This window comes from Leptonychotes weddellii, chromosome 5 (assembly GCF_054177405.1).
Source record: "Leptonychotes weddellii isolate Sample4059 chromosome 5, ASM5417740v2, whole genome shotgun sequence".
NCBI lineage: Eukaryota > Metazoa > Chordata > Mammalia > Carnivora > Phocidae > Leptonychotes > Leptonychotes weddellii.
In genome coordinates, this window is record NC_138373.1 from 91,851,360 (window position 1) to 91,874,685 (window position 23,326).

A 23,326-nucleotide genomic window follows, 5' to 3' on the forward strand; every position below is an offset into this window, starting at 1 on the left:
CTGATTTCGTCTTGTTTTATTTTTCCCTCCCTTTCCCTATGCTCCTCTGTTTTGTTTCTTAAATTCCACATATGAATGAGATCATATGATAATTGTCTTTATCTGATTGACTTATTTCGCTTAGCATAATACCCTCAAGTTCCATCTACCTCGTTGCAAATGGCAAGATTTTATTCTTTTGATAGCTGAGTAATATTCCATTGTATATATATACCATACCTCCTTTATCCATTCATCTGTGGATGGACATCTGGGCTCTTGCCATAGTTTGGCTATTGTGGACATTGCTGCTATAAACATTGGAGTGCAGGTGCCCCTTTGGATCACTACATTTGTATCTTTGGGATAAATACCCAGTAGTGTAGTTGCTGGGTCATAGGGTAGCTCTATTTTCAACTTTTTGAGGCCGTACTGTTTTCCAGAATGGCTGTACCAGCTTGCATTCCCACCAACAATGTAAGAGGGTTCCTAGGTGCCCCTTTAAAATAAAAGCTTTTCACTTATTTTTAAAAATACATAAAATTTACCATCTTAACCATTATAAGTGTATAGTTCATTGGCATTAAGTACATTGGCATTGTTGTGATACCATGACCACCATCCATTCATAGAACCCTTCATCTTGTAAACTGAAACGCTGTACTCATTAAACAGTAACTTTACATTCTCCTATCTCCTCAGCCCCTGGCAACCACCGTGCTACTTTCTGTCTGATTTTGACTACTCTATATAGCTGGTATAAGTGGAATCAAACAGTAGTTGTGTTTTTTAACTGGTTTATTTCACGTAGCATAATGGCTTCATGGTCAACCATGTTGTAGCATGTATCAGGATTTCCTTCCCTTTTAAGGCTGAATAATATTCTGTTGCATGTATATGCCACATTTTGTTTATCTCTTCATCTGTTAATGGATAGTTGTGTTGCTTCCATGTTGTAGCTATTGTGAATAATGCTGCTGTCTACATAGGTGTGCAAACATAAAGTATATATTTTTTTAAATCTTTAATACACATATGACTTTCATAGATTTTCTCTTTTACATAAGTAATTTCAGGAGCACCTGAGTGGCTCAGTCGTTAAGTGTCTGCCTTTGGCTCAGGTCATGATCCCAGGGTTCTGGGATTGAGCCCCCCATCAGACTCTGCTCAGCGGGAAGCCTGCTTCTCCCTCTCCCACTCCCCCTGCTTGTGTTCCCTCTCTCGCTGTCCCTCTCTCTCTCTGTGTCAAAAAAATCTTTTAAAAAATAAATTATTTAAAAAAATAAGTAATTTCAAAGCACATTTTCATTATAAAAGATTTAAATGACACAGCTATATAGACAGCAAAACATGAAAGTTCCAGTTCATCCTGTCCTCCTCCTCCCAATTCCCCCAGTTACGTTTGCCCTGTTACTGACATCCCTTTCTAATGCATTTATGCACATTTGTATGCATCTTCCTTTTTTAAAGGGGATCCTACTGTACATATTTTTCTATAGCTTTTTTTGTCTTTTATTTAATAATGTCTTGGAGATCGTCCCAATCTTATGTTTTTCTGTTTTTAACAGTGGTTCATATGTTCCATAAAGTTGCATCAACTATTCATATACTTTTGTATATGTACATATACTTTTACACACACAGGATTCTTTCTGTACATTCCTAGAAGTAGAATTCCTAGGTCCAAGAAAATTTCTTAAAGTATTAATCATATATTCTTTTCTAAGATCCTTTATGGTTTGCTTATTTTTTGGAAAAGTTATTATGGAGCTCTAGAAGTTTGGAAAACAAATAGTATTCTAAGATAAATTTCCTGGCTATGGATTTGTTCCCCTTTGCAAAAGGGTTGTAAACCATGAGTTTATAACTTTAATGGGTTTATTAAAAAAAAAAAAGAACTAGTTGATCTCTTAATCTAGGCATTTTAGTTAACACATGGGAGATATGACCCTTATTTGAATTTATAGGACAAATGGGGAGATTTTGAAGGGATGATAAGAAAACATTGTTGAAAATGTCTTTTAATATTTTTAGTGGAGAAACCTGGCAGATACCACCTTACCCAGGGACCAAAGTTAATATCACATGTGATAATCACATTGATAACACACAGTGATGTAATACAGTGAGATGGGCACATTGTCTCTATGATGTCCTGCCCTCAAACCCATAAACCCAATTTAATCATGGGACAACGTTAGAGAAACTCAATTTGAGGGACAGTCTACAAAATACCTGACGTGACTCTTTAAAAGTGCCAGCATCATACAAAACAAGCAAAGACTGAGTAACTCTCTCAGGTTGGGGTGCAATAAGGAGACAATGAGAACTAAATGCAATGTGATATTTTAGATTGGATCCTGTAACAGAAAAGGGATGTTAGTGGAAAAATTGATGAAATCTGAACTAAATCTTTGGTTTAGTCTTTGGGGTAAAGGTATCTCTTTACTCTGGACAATGTAGTCCTAAAAACTAAATTCTTAGTTTTGATAAATGTACCATGGTTATATAAGATGCTAATTTTAGGAACCTGAATGCAGCTCCCTTTAAATCTAAAAATATTTTAAAGGAAGTTTTGGGGGTGGTGCGGATCATGCCTGGGTGGCTCAGTCGGTTTAACGTCCAACTCTTGGTTTCCACTCGGGTCACCTCAGGGGTTGTGAGATAGAGCCCTACATCAGGCTCTGCGCTCAGATGGGAGTCTGCTTAAAGATTCTCTCCCTCTAATCCAAATCAAAACCTCAGTGAGATACCACCTCACACCAGTCAGAATGGCTAAAATTAACAAGTCAGGAAACGACAGATGTTGGCGGGGATGCGGAGAAGGGGGAACCCTCCTACGCTGTTGGTGGGAATGCAAGCTGGTGCAACCACTCTGGAAAACAGTATGGAGGTTCCTCAAAAAGTTGAAAAGAGAGCTGCCATATTATCCAGCAATTGCACTGCTGGGTATTTACCCCAAAGATACAAATGAAGGGATCCAAAGGGGTATGTGCACCCCGATGTTTATAGCAGCAATGTCCACAATAGCCAAACTGTGGAAAGAGCCAAGATGTCCATCGACAGATGAATGGCTAAAGAAGATGTGGTATATATATACAATGGAATATTATGCAGCCATCAAAAGGAATGAGATCTTGCCATTTGCAACGATGTGGATAGAACTGGAGGGAATTCTGCTGAGTGAAATAAGTCAATCAGAGAAAGACATGTATCATATGACTGCACTGATATGAAGAATTCTTAATCTCAGGAAACAAACTGAGGGTTGCTGGAGTGGGAGGGGAAGGATGGGGTGGCTGGGTGATAGACATTGGGGAGGGTATGTGCTATGGTGAGCACCGTGAATTGTGCAAGACTGTTGAATCTCAGATCTGTACCTCTGAAACAAATAATGCAAATATGTTAAGAAAAAGAAAAAAAAGAAGATAGGAGGGGAAGAATGAAGGGGAAATCGGAGGGGGAGATGAACCATGAGAGAGGATGGACTGTGAAAAACAAACTGAGGGTTCTAGAGGGGAGGGGGGTAGGAGGATGGGTTAGCCTGGTGATGGGTATTAAAGAGGGCATGTTCTGCATGGAGCACTGGGTGTTATGCACAAACAATGAATCATGGAACACTACATCCAAAACTAATGATGTATGGTAATTAACGTAACAATAAAAAATTAAAAAATTCTCTCCCTCTGCCTCTCCCCCAATGCATGCTCACGCTTGTGTGCTCTCTCTCAAGTAAAAAATCTTCTGTAAAAAAATGTGGAGTTTGTTTGTTTGTTTTTAAGGTATCTCTTTACTCTGGACAATGTAGTCCTAAAAAGTTTGTCTTCCCTAGAACACTACTTCTTACCTCTTAAATCTAAGAGACCCTCTTGTCCCAAGGAGGGGAGTCCATTGAGCTTTTACGGACTAGAGACTTGGTGCAGTTGGAAGAGATGTCATGAATGGTTGAGGCAGTAGAGACATGGCCATAGCAAGGCCAGAAAGATGTGATCTGAGGGAATGGATACTATGGCAAGAGAGCAGGCCTGTAGAATCAGAAACTGAGTGAACTTTCTTTTGGAAAGGATGGCTAAAGAGTGTGAAAGAGCTATTTGAGAATGATTTGGCAAAATATAACAATAGCTCAACACAAAGTTTTGCAAATAGGAGACAAAGTCACCCTAACCATTAAGAGGGATTATCTGCCACTCACAAGTGATACAAAAGAAGACCTATAAATGAAAGTGAAGCGTAGTGGCAACCTCTCTGTCTGAAATCAAAGATGAGGCTGGATTGATTGAGAATATCTGAGGCCTTTTGCAGTTAGCCTATATCAAGACATTTCTTACAGGAGATGCGACCCAACAAGCATAAATCAGTAACCCAAATGCAGAGGAATGCAAAATGGGTAGGACCATGGCTGAAAAGATTATCAATCCTCAGGAAGAGACATTATTTAAATAGGACCCCTTCCTGCACACTAACATAACTGTACTTGTATCTGAGCCCAAGATTAACTGTTTAGTCACTCTTCTTGGTAAGTTGGAATCTAAAAGTTAATATTAAATTTCTTGAATGGGTGGACCATCTGGTTACAGTTTTGGTTTCAGTTCCCTGTTATGCATTTGGCACCCAAATAAGAACTGTCTCCAAATGTGAATAGGCTGAGTCAGTCATAAACACTCAAAAAAAAAAAAAAAAGTTTTACTTTATTTTGCTATTCCAATATGTCAGAAGATGAAGTATTTAATGAAATGGTCCTTTTTTTTTTTTTATGGCACATTTCTTTACCATGATGTGTTTGACCTAGAACAGTGGTCAGCAAACTTTTCATGTAAAAGGCCATTTAATAGGGCGCCTGGGTGGCTCAGTTGGTTAAACGACTGCTTTCGTCTCAGGTCATGATCCTGGAGTCCCAGGATCGAGTCCCACATCGGGCTCCCTGCTGAGCAGGGAGCCTGCTTCTCCCTCTGACCCTCACCCCTCTCATGTGCTCTCTCTCTCATTCTCTCTGTCTCAAATAAATAAAATCTTTAAAAAAAAAAAAAAGGCCATTTAATAAATATTTTTGGCTTTGGGGCTCCTGGGTGGCTCAGTCGGTTAAGCGTCTTGTCTTCCACTCAGGTCGTGATCCCAAAGTCCCGGGATGGAGTCCCACATCTGGCTCCCTGCTCAGCAGGGAGTCTGCTTCTCCCTCTGCCCCTCACCCCGCTCTGGCTCTCATGCCCCCCCCCAATAAATAAATAAAATCTTTGAAAAATATATTTTTGGCTTTGCAGCTACAAATGGTCTCTGCTGCCTATTTGTCATTGCTTTTTTTTTTTTCCTTAACCCTTTAAAAATGTGTTTTCTGTGTCTTTCACCATATTTTCATACTTTGTGATAGTGGCTAAAGTTTGCGGACTGGTGTTAAGCAATGATCTAAAATCAAGTTTCTAGCTGTAGATTTATTGCACTGACCAAAAAAACTGTAAACATGACTTTAATGGATTTATAAGAAAATGGATATGTAGTTGATTTCTTACTGCAGGCCTTTTGGCACATTCATGGGAGTACTCTCTAATAAATATGACACTTGCATAAAACCCATCATACCCTGAAAGTTTGCTATCCAGAAATAAAGGGCCTAGTTTTTAATTTCAAGTTACTTATTCAAGACATCTTTTGTTTCTAAATAGGCTAATTATTAAAGTGGTTTCATCTTTTAATATGTAATGTGGTGATTTATTTTTCAAAGATTCAGTATAATCTGTTTTCTCATTTAACCCATTAGCTGCCTCCTTTTTATAGTTTTGTTGCTATAAGTCACATTCTTGTTTTCAGTGCCTCATTTTACAATCACATTATAGTTTCTGCCTCTAACTTGCAGCTCATCTCTGGCTTTTCACTGTTTCTGTCCTGAGGCCATACTTCCAGACCCCAGCTGGAGGCCTTTAGGACCCGGAAGCCATCCTTGGGATCACTGTGGAACAAACATCCTAATGCTCCTAAAAGGCTAAGTGGTTAGATACCATGCTACAGATTATTTAGAGTTATATTTTGCCCACTTTACATGGTTTTTCTAAAAAGGTAGATAGGATCACACCTTTAAAGATTTGAGCTTTTATTTCTTCTGTTTGCATTTGTCATAATATACTGTCAAATCTATAAATCTTGCATTCAAAGCCTCTGTTCTGTTTGGCTAAACAGTGCTTAATCCAGCTGGCAGCCCATTTTAGCAGAAGGGTGTCTGATGAAAACCCATTTACTTGGTTGTAGCACTGGATCTCTTGAACTTGTCGACAATACTCAGAATGGTTAATATCTTTTAAAATTTGTTTTACCAAGGTAAATTTCAAGGAGAACACAGAAAATAAAGCAGCGTGTGCAGTTTTTAATTTGTACTGTTTAATAATCAAAATGGAATTTTTTTACTCAGTAAAAAGTTGGTTGGGTTTTATTAGCATTTGTTTTGAATAATTAAGGCTTTTGATCTCTTATAGTTCTCTCTCTAGATATTTGAATTCTGTGAAAATGAAACTCTGTTTATTTAAACAGTGATAGTTTCTTAAATGGAATACTTTAGTCATCATAATATTCCTAGTAGAAATTTTATTTTCTCCTAAGCAGGGTCTAGTCTGTTGTTAATATCACTGGGTCAACCAGAAGAAAGGGAAATTTAATAAGAGTAGTATAAAGAGAAAACAGTGGCATGTGATTTCTTAAAAAGTCTCTGAAATTCAGCAGTTAACTTCTTATATCAGGAATCGAACAAAAAATTGATCTATTTTCCTACATCTATGTCTTACGATGTATTTCAGTCTCTTAACATTTTAGAGTTCTGAGTTATAGATATGACAGTATAATCTGTATAATCCTTTTTTTTTAAATGTGGGTATTAGCTTATATATGTAGATGTGGAGTCTCAGTAAACTCGTGAGTGAGAGGAGTGTGTGTGTATTTGTTCGTTTCTCACTGAACCATTCTTCTAGAGTCTTTAGGTCAGCTGTCATGTCAGTGCTTTCCTGCTTTGTTCTTTCGAGTCAGTCTAGTCACTCGATGACTGGTGACTGGCCGCTGGAAAGGAACGCTTGCAACAGATGAGTGCTGGGGCCCTCCAGCTCTCGCCTTCCCCTGTAGCAGCTGCATTCTGCCCTTTCTGTGGCCCTACAAGGAAAGGAGGGAGAGAGGGCGGGGGTGTGCATGTGTGCGCGCTTGCACGCATGTGTGGTGATCTCTGTCAGTATGCATTACAAGGTTTCTCAAGCACGCGGAATGAAATCTTTCCCAAGAAATTCTGTCAAGGCCAGCACACACGGGAAATGTATTGCTATGCTTAGTCTGTACCTGTGATTGTTTTGGTTTCATGGGACATTTAACTCATGGGACATAGCTGCGCTCCACCTCTCTGTTTACCTGACCTTTCTTTTTGAACTCTTCCAGGCAGCAGTACCTGTCCAAAGATCACTATAGTTCCACCTTGTTTGAAAAGAAGCACGACCCCACTGGTTGATCAGAATGTATCTAATGAAGAGGCTCAGGGAATAAATGGAAAAACACCCGCGAAACACTCAGCTGCAAGTCCAAAGCCACAAGGTATGGGTTTTGTTTGTTTGTTTTTGATCAGGTTGGGTGTTTTGTTATTGATGAAGGCTACCCAGAAGAATGATAATGACTAAGAAAGAGTTTAAAGCTTTAAATGGAAATATTGGGTGCATTTATTGTTTTTCAGGGAAAAAATCAGTCTCAGGCAGAGTTGGGTATTTGTTCTGCTCCTAAAACACCTTATACATTTTTCTAATATAATTCTTTTCTCATTGCTGAAATTTACATGTCCCCTTAAGGTGACTGTGATCACTTCATGCATTATCCTTGACCTAGTACATGGCCTGACTTACTATTTGCATAATAAATGTATGACAAGTGAATGACTACTGTCAGAAAATCAGTATGACTTGCTAGATGTCAGAGGATCTGTGAAACAGATAATTGTAAAACCGTGCTTAATATACTTCGTAAGAATGTGATTTTATACTATTCAGGAACTGGGGCTTGAAAAGGCTTCTTAGTAAAGTCATCCACAATTATTAAAATAAATGGCTCCTCCATTCAAGAATTGAGCAGTCAACAAGGGGAAAAACAATTACAGTGGTGGAAATCTTTGAATGTTTTGTTCAGGGACCATTTCCTTTTGGCAATAAATTTCTAGTGAACTGGGTATTAGCTTTAAAGAGCACAGAACTTCAATTTTGATGACAGAGAGTAAGACCTTCGGAAACATTAACACAAAACTGAGCCCTACTGTGATTTAATGTGTAGTTTCTTCCAATAGATTTTTATTTGTACCAAATGCTGAACATTCAGCCAAGAAACAATACTGGGCATTTTCAGAATTAATATATATTTTGGGAAAAAATAAATTTCTATTTGATTTATGTTGTATTTACTTTGGTCTCTTTCTTGTTCTTTGAAAGAAAAGTTGTTACAGAGAACACATCATAAAAGAACAAGTGTTACTCTTTAAAGTTCTTATGTTTTTAGGATTTCTGAGTCTTAAAGGCGCTTAAACAGAAAGGGGCTTAAAATAGAATCTGCCAGATAGTGGGACGTTTTTCTTTTTGTTCTCACTACTGGCTATATTTGTGGTAGTATGGGGTAAGGCTATCAAATAGTGAGGTCAGATAATTGGTGATTGGAATGAATGACTCATTCATGAGTTCATAACCTTTTCTTTTGACCATATTCCTCCCTATATAATTGATATGAATATGAACATAGAAATTTTTTTGATCATGGTTTAAGCTATTTTATTTGCCAAATACAAAATTCCATCTTGCTCGTTAGACCTGAGCTGACAGAGATCAAATGAAGTAAGAATATAAAAAATGAATGTAATTCAGTTTTATGTAATTGCCCAGATCACAAACAGGAATTTCATTATTTATAAAGCCTTTTTTGGGAAGATGCATTACTTCATTGTTTTTCATAGTTCATTGAGATAAATTACAGCAGTGTCCTTCCTGAACTGCTGTGTGCCAAAATAATCATATTCTTTAGGGAGCTAACACTTGATCTTGCTTTTGCTGTTTGGAATTATATTAAAGTCAATATATTGATTATTTAAATACATACTTCCTGTTCTGAATATGGATTGATATCTATAATTTTACCTAACTACAGGGGCTATTTCCAGGTATTAAATGATTTAGAGAACATTGTACTTTTTTAAAAATACTCTCACTCATTGCTTGGCCCGTTCCTGGTTCCCCAGCTAAAATTTTAACCCCACTGTCACCTTTGACATTTCATATTTCCTCTTTTTTTTTTTTTTAAAGATTTTATTTATTTGACAGAGAGAAACATAGCAAGAGAGGGAACACAAGCAGGGGGAGTAGGAGAGGGAGAAGCAGGCTTCCTGCAGAGCAGGGAGCCCGATGCGGGGCTCGATCCCAGGACCCTGGGACCATGACCTGAGCCGAAGGCAGACGCCTAACGACTGAGCCACCCAGGCGCCCCTCATATTTCCTCTTACCTACTTTATTTTTTCTCATTCATTACAATCTGACCTACTCTGTATGTCACTCATCCATCTTAGTTTATTTCTGCCTTTGGACTGCCAATCCCCCATGGCATCGCAGGCCTTCAGTAATACTTGTTGAATCACTCCCTGCTCCATCGCCATGTTTCCTCTACTTTGTTTCTGCTGTTCTTTGTTCAAAACTTGGAAGAATGTGTGCTATATAGAGAAAAACATGCAGGAAATGAGGCTACATCTTAGTATTGTCAGATCAGCTGCCAAGTAAATTGGGCACTACTTACTTATTAACCAAATAAAAGTGTTCCCCACCCTCTAGTGGAGAGAAGCTTACTTTTAATTTCTCCAAACCCTTCAGAATATTTGGGTGACTGAGGCAGAGAAAGGAAGGGGTCATTAATAGGGACTTCCTGTACAGATCAAGGGATTATCATGCTGATACCTTTATTCCCACTTCATGGCAAATCCCTTACAAATTATGAATGGGGAGCCTACTGAGGCTTCAAGATCCATTATATAATTTTAATTTAATTGAAGATTCTTATTTTAGAGAAGTGTTCTCAACTGGAGATAATTTTGCAGCCCCCCACCCCATGGCCCTCACTTGATATTGTCTAGAGACTTTTTTGCTTGACCCCACGTGTGGAAGTTTCTAATGGCAGCCAGTGGGGAGAGGCTAGAGATGCTGTTCAACATCATACAGTGCACAGGCCAGCCCCCCAAAACAAAGAATTATCTGACCTGAAATGTCAGTAGTTTGAGAAACTCTTACCTGGATCCTCAAAAGAGCTCATAATTAAATCTTTTTTTTCTCCTGTGGAGTGCTAATAATATCGTAGCTACAATTTATTTTAGTGATATTTAAAGGGAGGGACAATATTGAATACCTTTATTAGTGGTGATTATATAGTAATGTTTCTGGAACAACATCATGTTTATATTTTTGTGTTTATTAATAAGTAAGTTATGGGGATATAGTATACAGCTTGGTGACTATAGTTAATAATACTGTGATGTATATTTGAAAATTGCTGAATAGAGATCCTAAAAGTTCTCAACCCATGAAAAAAATTGTAACTTTGTGGTGATGGATGTTAATTAGACTTTAGTGATCATTTCACAATATATACAAATATTGAATCATATTATAAACCTGTAATTAATATAATGTATGTCAATTATATCAATTAAAAAATACCAACAAGTATTTTTGAACAATTATAATTTTAAAACAATGAAAGAGCTAAATTTTAGATTAGATAAGCTTCCATTTGAATCTAAGTAAGAGCCTGTAGCTTTTTTGAAATAGATTCCTTTAATAGTTAGGGCTTGTTTTGCCTCAGCCTCAGAAAATACCCTAAAGCCTTGGAAAACAATGGTTTATTCACTTCATACCAATCCTACCCATCAAACAAATAAATTACTGAGCAACTTCCAACATAAGTCTGTCTTCTTGTTCACCACTTTTAATATTGAACTGTTTCCTGCCATGCTAGACATAACTCAAAATAACTTCTTTAGCAATTAAAGTTAATAGTTCTTTTTCTCTCAGGAGCTCGATCCACAGCATTCTCCATAATTGTTTATTTTGTAGAGCCCATATATTATTACTCATCAATCATTAAACCTTAATGTTTAAAAAAAAGTTTCATGAACTTCGAAAGCCACATTATTGTTTGAATAATTTAAGTAAATGTGAGGTACTCAAATGCATTTCATTTTCTTCTAAAGTAAAGAATCCTGTGTGTAATGTTCCATTCTTAAAGTATAATATGTTATCAATTCATAATGTATTAAAAATAGCCAGCTGTGTAGGGCACCTGGCTGGCTCAGTTGGTAGAACATGCGACTCTTGATCTCAGGGCTGTGAGTTCGAGCCCCACGTTGGGCTAGAGTTTACATAAAAATGAAATGGGCAGCTGTTGTTTTTCATAGTAAGTAAGATGAGACTAATCACAATCCACTAGTAGTCTCCAAACTTAAACTGGCAATTCATTCTTTTCATGCTTGGTAATTATTTCGGATGGTTGGAAATTTTTAAATAAATTGTTTTGTTCTATTTACGGTCTGTAAAATTGACTGCAATAGAGCCCATTTACTTAGAGTCAACTAGATATCTTAAAATTAGCATGTCCATAACTGGACTACTGATCTCTCCAAAAATTACTTTACCTCTTGTGGTCAGTTGATGACAGTTCCATCCTTCCAGTGGTTCAGGCCAAAGGTCTCCAGAGTCATCCTTGACTCCTCTCTCTTTCTCTCATACCTCACATTTATTCTATCAGGAAGTCTACTCAGAAAACATACTGGAGTCCACCTGTTTCTCACTACCTCCTTCTAAGTACCGTTATTTCGCCTGAATTTCTGCAGTAGTCTCCTGACTCTTCTCCCTGCTTCTACCCTGTTCCCACCCTGTTTCCCGACATCCTCAACAAAGCGTCCAGAGTGACATAGTTGGCTAGAAGTCCTGTCATGTTACTCCTTTGCACAGAACTCCAGTGACTTCTCATTTCACTCAAAGTCACTCTTCTTACAGGGCACCACCAGGTTCTGCGTTATCAGGTTATCAGGCCCTCCCTCTGACCTCAGTACCTTCTCTTGCCAATTTGCTGCTTTGGCTTCAGGCACATTGGCTTCCATTGTCTCTAGCTTGGTCTCTACTGGATGGAATACTCTTCCCAAAATAACTCCCTCAACTTCAAGTCTTCTTCAAATCTGAACTTTTCAGGGGCCCACTTTGAATACTGTACTTAATATAATACTGCAATCTGCCCTTCCCCCCCCCCCATTCCCTATACTCCAAATCCCTTTTATCTTGTTCTTGTATTAGCCCTCCCCCTTTTTTCTTAGCTCTCACCACCTTCTCATATATGGTTTACTTATTAGGTTTTTTGTTTCTTATCTTTCCTTTTGTTTATTGATAAGATCAAGTACATACAACTTAAGAGGTATTCAGTAAATACTGAATTAATGAAAAAGTAAAAATTTAAAGAAACCCTGTATTGATATGTAAGAATTTCTTTAAGATATGTATTTTGGAAATGTCAAGTTCCTAATGGTTCTGTTAATTTATATTCCCTCTCAAAATGTATGAGATATCATATTGCTTGATATCCTCACTGACACTTGGTATCGTCAGATTTAAAATTTTTGGTTAACCTGATGGGGCTGAAGTAGAATCCTATTTTAGATTTAATTTTCATTTCCCTGATTATTAGTGAGGTTGAACACTGTTTTTTCTATTTACATCCATTGGGCTACAGGGGGGAGAAATACTATGTTGAGTTTCAGACATACTAAACGGAGGTGCTGATAGAACACCTAGGGGATGTCCAGAGAGCATTTGGAAATGTTGACCTCCATAGGGTAGAAGATAGAAATGATGAGAGAGGGGGCAGGGGAGGGGAAGGTGAGAGTCCTTTTTACTCATCAGTTCTGTTTTTTGACCAAAGTACACATTATTTCCCCCTAAGGCAGTGTTTCTGACGCTTTAGCCATTCATGTATCATCTTGAGATTTTTGTCATATACATGTAACATTTGTGCTCTTTTATTTAAAATGTGCATATTTACTTTATTTTCCATTTGGGTTATCTCCCTTGATGAGATGCCTCCTCTGTGCTTCTCAAGTAACAGTACCCAATGCCCACTTTTATCAACCTCATTAAACTGTCTCCTCACTAGACTATGAATTCCTTGATGACGTTAATTTGTTCCTTCATGTATTCCACAAATTTGCCAAGCACTGTGTACGTGGTTACTGTGAATATATTTGTGATCAAAATAAACTTGTTTCTTACCCTCACAGAACCCCAGGCTTGTGGAAGAGAAAGCTTTACATTATAGTATACTTAATATTTTATTTCTGGTTTATTTAATACTATTTATGACTACTTAATCATACTGGTTTATTATAAGCACTTTGGAGAAAAAGTACACAATGCTATGAAACAGTTTGAGGTAAGCATAATTGAAATGGGAAAAGTCAGTGGAGTTATCTCTGAGAAACTGATACGTATCATCATTTGAGTCTTCTAAGCATCTAACAGTGTCTGATATGTAATAAATAATGTTCACTGAGTAAACTCTAGATGAATAAATAACAATTTTATAACAATTTTTATAGAATTATAAAGAACACATTCACTTCCTTTTTTGAATATTCTAATTAGGAATGTTGAAATTATTCTTAATATTAAAACTTTTTTTTTTTTCTGTGGGATATTGTCATAATTTGCTATTTTGGTATATATTCTACACAGGAAATTTTTCCTTAAAATTAACAAATATCACACTTTTATAAGTCCCATCTTTCTCAATGGATACTATATTTAACCATCCCCCCTGAGCATTTCTTGGAAAATAACACCATTTCCATAAAAAGAAGCATGCCATTTTTTAATTGAGATTTTCTTCTTGTGTTGAAAGGGAATGAGGTGAATTAATTGTTATACCTGTAGTTTATTGTGATATGCTTTTTTTTTCCTTCTTTGTAAGAATTGGTAACTCACATAGAAATAATGACATCTAAGCCAGTGAGCATCAAGCAACTGTCAGCCAAGTTTATAGAAGAAATGAGATGACTGAAGACCAGGGTAACCAGCTGGGGGAAAATGGGGCATGTAATTAGGAGACATGATTCCCTTCCCTTCCTTGGGAAGTCAGGACAAGGATTTAAAAAAAGAAAAACAATGATTTTATTTGATTTGTTAGAACCAGTTATAGAAAAACGCATACATGTTATATAATCCTTGACCCAGAATGTTAATCTAAGAGGAAAATTATATTGGTTTTCAAAATTAAAGTAATTCCTGTACTGATAAAGCAAGCACTTATTTTCTCATCTACAGAATTTCTCATCTGTTAGAGAAATTCCGTAGATTTTAATATTTCAGGAAATGATCTGTTAACTGAGGGAAGGACTTAATGCTAAGCAAGTAATTTGTGGTGTATTAATACAAGCCAACTATAAACATAGCAGACAATAATAACAGAACTCCTATAACCCCCTTTTGCTGGTTTTATGATAAGGAGCAATGCTGACAGAGGAAGGAATTAGAGTCTGGGTACCAGTCATAAAATCAGATCAGCCTTATTCTTCCAGGGCAATCACTTAACCACTCTGAACCTTCATAGACCTAAGAGATGAATAATGCTACCTACCTCAAAGGACTGTAAAGTGAAAAATTTCATCTAAGATCAAATAAGATCAGGTGCTTTTGTTAAATGGGAAGATGCTATAGTAATTACTGTTGTTTGATATTGTTTTGTTGGCTTTTTATGTCTAATTTACTAGCTCTGGATTCTGTTATATTAGCTATTACTCTATAATTAGAAAATCTGTTTTGTAACAAGCAGTGTATCCCTAGGAATTAGTTTCAAATTTAGTACTTTCTTTTCTCCATTTAGATAAGTAACTGCTATGTTATCTCTAGTAGACGTTGGAAGGTCACAGCAATACGCAGATCCCTAGATGCTTAATAAAGCCATATTTAAAATGACCTAAAATTAAAAGAGAACCACTTGAATCTTGGAGGTGGGATTTCCACAGGACACAACAAATGTCCTAGATAGAGATCCCTTGGTTAAGATTCAGTACAAATTAGACAGACTCCTTTACAAAAGTTTGATAATGCTGAAGATTTTTGCACCCAGGCCACCAGTTTCATTTGTAATGGAATACATATCAGTGAAATACTGAATTCTTTTAATTCTTTTTCTACAGTGCCTCCAAAGCCATTACATCTGCAGAATTCACCTTTGTCCCGTATACACCAAACCCCCAGGCATAAAGCTTTATCTAGTGAGAAACCAAGGATGGAGGAAGTTAAACCTGCCTCTGCTTCTTGTGTCTCAAAAGAAAAACCCAGTAAGGTATCAGATCTCATCAGCCGCTTTGAAGGAGGCAGGTAAGAGCTAATTCACAATGGGAGAAAGAGGAGGGGTGAAGAAAGCTGGGTTGTGTGTGTGTGTGTGTGTGTTTACGATGATGGAGTAATACATACTGCATGGAGCCCTGGGTGTTATACGAAAACAATGGATCGTGGATCACCACATCAAAAACTAATGATGTATTGTATGGTGACTAACATAATAAAATTAAAAAAAAAAAAGATGGAGTAATAGATTTTCTAAATCATAAGTATTCTACTAGGTTTTGGTAGGCTTTTAGAAAAATACTTAAACTTGCCCTAATACGAATTGTCATTTACTCTATATTCCTGATGTGCAGCACAGTCTCTGCCACCAGCTTTTTCATCACATTGTGTGTCGTATAGATCAACTGATATGCGCTCTTCTTTCCTTCGTATCTGCATATGTCACATTGTTTTATGCCTCGGGGTCATGCTGTGGGTAGCTAGCTGTCTGGGTTGGGAAAGCAAGAGGTTGTCTCTCCTTGTTTCTCACTTGGCATGTTTGTGGCTGGAATTTCTGCTGGCCTATGCCATCTCTGTGGCCTTCTTTCTGACCTACTTTTTATTTAACCTGAGTCTTCAGTGTCCATTCAGCCCCCTTCCCCTTCCCCCGCCCCACTCCCTTGTATCGTACTAGGTTTTGTGAGGAGACATTGCCAGTAGCAAAATAAATGCTAAGTTTCAGTTTTGTATTTATTAGATATAATTTTATATTCTTTAGTCCTAATGTTTCAAAAAACGTAGGCAAAATATGAATTTCTCACTTGAAGATAAAAATAAACACCCATAAGTTGCTTTTCTCCTTTATGACCTCAATTGCTTTTTCTTAGAATTCCCATCACTGACATAAATAGAATTAAAAAAAAAATTTATCAGAAGGATTTTAATTTTCTCTGTCACCAAAAGTTTATATTTGATTAAACAATGTGTATAACCTCTCTTTCATACTTGAAGGCAAATATTTCCATTCATTCCAGTGTAATCGTTGGGAATGGTTTCCTGCTAGGTGATTGCATTATTTATTTGCAGGATTTATTGTTATTTACATAGTGGATCATAGCTTGGAAATACTTACAGAAATCTTCTGAAAATTGTGACCAAGTACAAAACTGCAATATCCTTCATTTAAAATGAGACTATATTTAGAAACAAGTTCTTGAGAAGAAAAGTAGTTCAGAAGCCTGTCTTCATTTTCATTCCCAATCAATTGTGGGAACTTGAGTCATAAATATTTAAACTTCAACATCTCTTCCTCTGAAGTGGGAATTTTAATACCTTTGCTGTCTTAAATTATAGTAATCTTTTCCAGAATTATTTAATTCCACTTTAAATTTTTTTGTCAGGGCAAGTTGATTCAGTAGCACAGAGAGTGACCCTTCATATTTGCAGATTCTCAGGGCCATGTCCAATGACTGCATAATATCAGGAAGGGCTATAGCCCTGATCCCTGTCTGTAGTGCATACCAGATTTGGGGGGAGCTGTGGGAAGCCCTTAATGGGTCAGTATTGAAAAGGTTGAGCCTTCTGATTCTCACCATTTTGGTAACCCACCATTTGCATTCCTGTCCATACACAAAATGTACATAGTTTTTCCACATATTAGTACCAGTTTTCTTTTACTCCTTCAGATTTCACAGGTTCAGAGTCATTTTTTGACACAAAGTTTGAAGGTTGTATCTAAGGAGAGATATGTTGTAACCTAGATATTTTAAGCAAACTTATTCTAAGTGCAGATAGAATGTAATGTGAGCATTTTGGCAAATCTGGTGAAGGGGTGTTACTTGTAGCAGAGTCTACTGCCAGTACGAGAAATGAATATATGTTCTTAGTGAGGTATTACCAGTAGGAACTGGCCCTAAAAGTGTGTGAATGGGTTAGCGTTGCGTTGAGTCTATAGGACTTGAATGGGAAGTTGTATTTCTTGTCAAGTGATGTCCATGTGCCTACAGTATGCATAGCTTTCAGGTTTTACCCCAGTTGTTACAGCTTAAAGTAGCATTTTGAGGAATAGAGATTCAGCAGGCCAAGTTACCACTGTAAACTGACAGGAAGAGAGTGGGGTCATAGGTTACTAACTATTAGACTGCACTATTAAGACTATGTATGAGAATTTTGCTCCTTGCAGTAATGCAAGTAACGCTATTATATTAAGGTGAGTGATTTGGAGGATGTATTTGGAGCACCTGAATTTTATTATTTATGTATGTAAGTATTACTACGGTTCCTTCTTCCTTCCTTCCTTCCTTCCTTCCTTCCTTCCTTCCTTCCTTCCTTTCAGAAACTAGTCTTTATAACCCATGAAAGATTTCAGGATTTTAGAAAGAAATAACATCTTGCACAAAACTGAACACTGGTTTTTCCTAAGGACACTTCAAGGCAAACTGTCTTTCCCCATGGTCTTGGCATCCACAAAACAGCAGGAATATATGTATTGGTTCAACCACTGCTTTTACTGACCTCTCACCACCTTATCTCTATCCCACCTCCATGTGCATGTCCCCTGGAGATCACTTATTACAGGAAATACTTACCTTTCATCCAAAACAGTCCTTTCCAAAATCCTAAGCAAGTCTGAAGTTGGTTCAGAGGATCTGCTGAGGATCTTTCTCCTGGGTTTCTGAACATTGATGTGGGGAAGAAAAGGAAGACCGTGCCATTTAAATCTCCAAGGACTGCTTGAGAAATCGTCTAGGCCAAGAGTATGCTCCCCTAGAAGGCACATATTAATGGTGGAGTATGTAACACTTACTTACATTGACAACCACCAACTTTTATATATATCGCATTTTCCCTGCCCAATTTTTCCTTCCCTTCCTGTGGTGCTGAGCTTACCATGTCTTTTATTAACTTTCTTGCCGTCTATGGTTATTCTCCATTCCAGATCAGCAGTGTCTGGGAGGAGTAGAATGAATAGAGAAGGTAACCCACATCTGAGCACTGTCCATGGACTGTACTGTTGTGTCCTCTAGCCCATAACCTCTGTCGGCACCAGGGAAGAGGCTAGACCTGGACTTTCTTCCCATGTTCTGTATGCAGGCTACTCACCTGCTGCTCCTTCCCTCCATGTTCTAGTGTGTCACAGTGTGGGCTTAAGACCATGGAGTTCGAATCAGACTTCAGGGTCAGACTCTAGCAGTATCATTTCTTAGCCATGTGACATCACCTCACTATGCAAGTTTCTAAGCTTCAATTTCTCTATTTTGGGGTCCTGTTTTAGAATTATTATGAGGTTGAAACAAATAATGTAAAGAATACCATGTATTTTCCGGCACTTAATAAATGCTAGCTGCTGTTATTGAGTGACTCTCATGATCACCATTACAGTTACAGTTACTCTTTATTGATCCCTGAGTACTTTCCATATGCCCAGCACTGTGCTACGAAGTGGGAAGAAAGCAGAGAACAAGATAGGCGCGGTCTGCACCCTCCCAGAGTATTAGTCTGTATTCATTTTGTCTCCTTATTAGGTCATAGGAATCTCTCCAACACTGCAGCCCAGAGATTTCTGTTTTTCCTCCCCGGAATCCTAGATTAAAATGTTATGCAAATATTTATATAGGGACATTGTAATATATTGGCAGTTAGGTTCTATTGTACTAGTAGGGTTATATATAATATCAAGTAATAAGGGCTTTAAGGAAAACTAAAACAAGATGTGTAGTTCATGGTAGAGTGCACTTGTAATACATAGAATAATCCAAGAAAGCCTCTTTGAGGTGACATCTGAGCAGAATCCTGAATGATGGGAAGGAGCCACACCGATGTCTTGGGGAAGGTCGTCCTGGGCAGAGAGAACAGCAGCTGCAGAGACCCTTAGATGCACGCATGGGAACAGCAGGGAGACAGGAGTGCCAAGAGACAGTGAGTGAGGACAAATGGAACTGAACGAGGCCAGGGCAAGTAGGAGCTCGTGTGTACAGACTCCTAGGTCGGGGGCAGGATGCCAGATTTACCTTCTAAGTGTACCGGGTGCCCTCCAAGAGTTGGGCCTCTGTGGTCGACCTTGAGAGACTGGATTTGAGAGGATGGAGGCTGGAAGCAGAGAGGTCGGTTAGGTTATGGCAGCAGGGGTATCAACGTTTCTGAGAATGTGTTCTGCTCTCTAAACAGAAATAACCTTTGATTTCTAACCTGTTCATAAATTGGGATCTGACGATACTTGTTTTTAAAATGTATGAAAGTAAAAATCTTGGGAAAAGATGGCTTTCACTCTAAATACTTCTCACATCTCAGTCCTTACTGACGAGCCATATTGACGCACAGCACAAGGAAATGTTCCAGACCCTATAGCAAATGCTCAGTCTTACCATCTTTACTTAAATGTTTACTTAAGTGTGTGTAGCATCCCAAGAGACTGAGAACTATGCCCAACTATTCCAATCCATGTTTCTAAAACCATCAGAGGAAAAAGTCTTCATGAAATATCTCCTTTCAATTGGAATAAGCTGGTCTGTCTTCTAGAACTTTTCCATGCCAGTGTTTACATACTTCTTTTGTATTTTATCTTTTAGCACATTATCAAATTACAGTGATTTGAAGAAAGACTCTGGTGTGAACCTGAATGTTCCTAGAACCCCAGGAAGGCATGGACTGACAACCACCCCTCAGCAAAAGCTCCTCTCCTCACACCCACCTCCGAAGCCGGAAAATGACGCAGATCCAACTCAGGGTGTACAGACTGGTGTGGCTAATGGTGTGATAGCAGGACCAAACCAGATGGAATGTGAGGAGGATAAAGTGGCCACTCGTAGCCCAGAAACTCCAGTTCAAACCTCTGAACACTTGCATGCTGTGAACTTAGTGAATGGAGAAGGAGAGGAGGAAGCGACCACAGGCCCTGCATCCCCCACAGCAAAGGACTATGACAGAAATGTTTCTGACAGTACCTGCAGGACTGCCAGAGTCAGCCAGGTGCTCCCCCTAGAAGAAGAAAGGGCGGACACAGAAGCCAAGGTGCAAGAGCGGGAAGATGGAGAAAGCCCTCTGGAACTGGACCAGCTGGACCAGCACCACGAGATGAAGGTAAAGCATGAGACTGGCTCATAAGTAGGAAGAAGCACCAACTGTTCCACTCTTTTTAAAACTCTACTTAATAGCACCCGTGAAATGAATGAGTCAGATCACCCACACCGCCAGTTAAACAATTTTTAAACTTTAGCTGCTAAATGGATGTTTCCCCTACTCTATGAGGAAATATTTCACTTTTTCTGGTGTAGTTTCTGTTGATCTTTCTATTATGATTTCAAGAGTCAGAACATTCTGAAGACTTTAATATAGGAAAACCACAAGCTTGTTTTTTTTTACTTAGAGAGGAAGAAAATGTTCTTTGTTGCTCTAGATATTAGGGCTACATCCCTAATATTTATGGGCTAAGCAAGAGGAAATTGTATGATTTTCACTTTTCACACGTTTCTAGTCTAGACCTGGAAGAGTAACTTGCGCCAGCAAATGTTTCATTTAAGGACACAAATACGGAAGTATTCACAAATTAGTCAACAGATTGTAACTGTAACTCTTTCCAGGCTTCTGACTGTTTTTGAAAAAAATTTGTAATTAGTATAGTTTTAAAACAATCTACTTAATCTTGGATTTAGAAGCCTCTTTAAAGATCATCTTAATTAAGCAGTTCATTTATAGAAGTAGAGACAGTTCCAGAAAGCTGAAGTGATTTTTCAGATCACAGTAATAGCCTGGACCCTTGGTGCCCTGACTCACAGACCAGTATTGTGTCCCTGATGCGAAAAAATCACAAACTTAAGTGTGTAAATGCAGGAAGTATCCACAAATACAGCATCCACGAGTAATGTTCTGGAGAGAGGGGAGGCTGTGGCAAACTAGAAGTTCAGATTGTTTCTAAAGAGGGCAGCAGTTCAGTGAAATTGCTTCAATGGCATATATGTCCAGGTGCAAAAATCTAAGCTTACAAGGAGCTGATTTGCTGGTGAGATATGTTCATAATTTACCTGGGCGACAGAGAAGCTTTGCTACAATTCTAGGAACAAGACCACTGCATTTGTATTCTTTATTCCTGTCAATATGGTGTTTTGGAAGAATTAATAAATACAGCTTTTACAAAGTACCTGGAATTTCTCAGATCAAAGGTGCAATAGAAGCATCATTATACAGTTCCCTGGAAGAGAAAGTTGTTTATGTCTCTGAGGACCAAAAAAAAAAAAGTTCCCGTTGCTCAGTTTCTCTTTTTAATTATAAATAGTAATCTGTGTAGGAGAGTTGAGAATTGAAAATTTGGCAATTATAGGAAAATCTGTAAATGACAAATCAAGTTCTAAATTTATTTAGGATTTTTTATGGTGCCGTGGCTTAAGTGGCATTAACATAGGGAGAAATTCAAAAGGACTAATACTAAAATCAGAGTAAAAAGTGATTGACTGATGTGTTGACAGTTTTAACTAAAATGAAATCCACGTTATGGTACAGTTTTTACTAACCCTGAAAAAGGTCCCAAATAGACAAAAAGCCAGGGATTTATTTTCTTCCAGTTAATGAATAAATTTTAAATACTGTCAGGCAGAGAAAGTTTAAATAAGGAAGTGGGTGGAAGAAAAGTGAGTCATACTTGGTAACATTATCTGAAACATTAAAGAGACAGGACATTGCAAAGTGAATCTCTTCACTACATCTTGATGTAGTGGTAGATTTTAGTGCCGCTGTGCTTGAACCATGGTGAACAGAAGAGGAGGTTAGAATCAAGAAGCTCAAGACTCCTACATTTGTGCTTTAATAGTTGGGATGATGCCACCAGCAAGTGTTTATAAAACAGTAAGAGCTATTCTTATTAATATTTTCATTGGTAATGCCTGTGGTTGCTGGTAGTACTTCTTTTTTTCCTGTCCTGTATTATTATCTGTACATTTTCATAGATGAGTGGTGTTTGGTTTGGGAGAGACTTAAATAGGGCCTTTCTTATTAAGCTAGTGCAATGAAGTACTACAGCTAGCCTTTCTCCTATACGAAATATAAGTAGTGGATGGCACATGCTGTATCTAGGAACAAAAATGCAATTTTCTCTGCAGAGCTATTGATACAAAGACACCACATGTGTCTCTCATCTAAAAGGGAATATTAGGGGGCACCTGGGTGGCTCAATCCGTTAAGCTCTGCCTTCGGCTCAGGTCACAGTCCCAGGGTCCTGGGATCGAGCCCCAAATTTGGCTCCCTGCTCAGCAGGGAGCCTGCGTCTCTTCCTCTCCCTCTCCCTGCAACTCCCCCTGCTTATGTGCTCTTTCCCTCTTCCCCGTCAAATAAATAAATAAATAAATAAATCTTTTTAAAAAAATAAAAGGGAGGATTAGGATTTAATTTCTACACGGTGATAATATGTTCTCCTTTGTTGCTCTGGTTGGTGACTGTTACATTGCCTTTGTTCAAATATGCAAACATAAATGTTAGTAATGTTAAGATGGTAAATTTTATGTTATATATATTTTGTCACAGCTAAAAATGAAAAATGAAATGTTAAAAATAAGTAGTATATAGTAGAACCATTGGAACCAGGACGTTTTGGTGCTGCTTCTGGCTTGTCCACTAACTAGTGGTATGACCTTAAACAAATCAATTAAATTATTTGTGCCTTTAGTTAAAAGATATTAACTGGGTGTGATCATAAAGCCCTTTTCAGTGGTAATGTAATAATAATTTTTTGCTGTTGTTTATGGGTATCTTCCTTTGTTAGCATAGCCCATGTTGTCAGCTGCCTCTTGAACTGTTTAATGTGTTGAACCTCTTAAGATACAAAGGAATATCTGGGTTTCACTATGCAGACAAGTGAAAAAAATTACTTCAATCTTTATATAATTCATTGCAGAGACTTACATCACAATAGTCTTAGCTAAGTTTAAACAGGTATTAAATGTAATGGCTATTTCTTAAATGCCCGCCAAGAATGGGAGAAGGAGGAATTGGGGGATGAAGGGGTAGCA

The 23,326-nt window shown here is 37.9% G+C and overlaps 1 protein-coding gene across 5 annotated transcripts in view; it reads left to right on the forward strand.

Moving 5' to 3' along the window:
- FGD4 (FYVE, RhoGEF and PH domain containing 4) overlaps positions 1–23,326 on the forward strand; it is a 133,005-nt gene that overhangs the window by 64,996 nt on the left and 44,683 nt on the right. For 3 of the 5 annotated variants that reach the window (XM_081821473.1, XM_081821474.1, XM_081821472.1), the window contains exons 2-4: positions 7,381–7,533; positions 15,197–15,380; positions 19,898–20,408. In XM_081821473.1, coding sequence (XP_081677599.1) covers positions 7,381–7,533; positions 15,197–15,380; positions 19,898–20,408 — 848 coding nt within the window. Of the gene's footprint in view, positions 1–6,599; positions 7,262–7,380; positions 7,534–15,196; positions 15,381–19,897; positions 20,409–20,442; positions 22,167–23,326 lie in introns of those variants that run through there. The other 2 variants (XM_081821470.1, XM_081821475.1) reach the window with 2 other exon arrangements.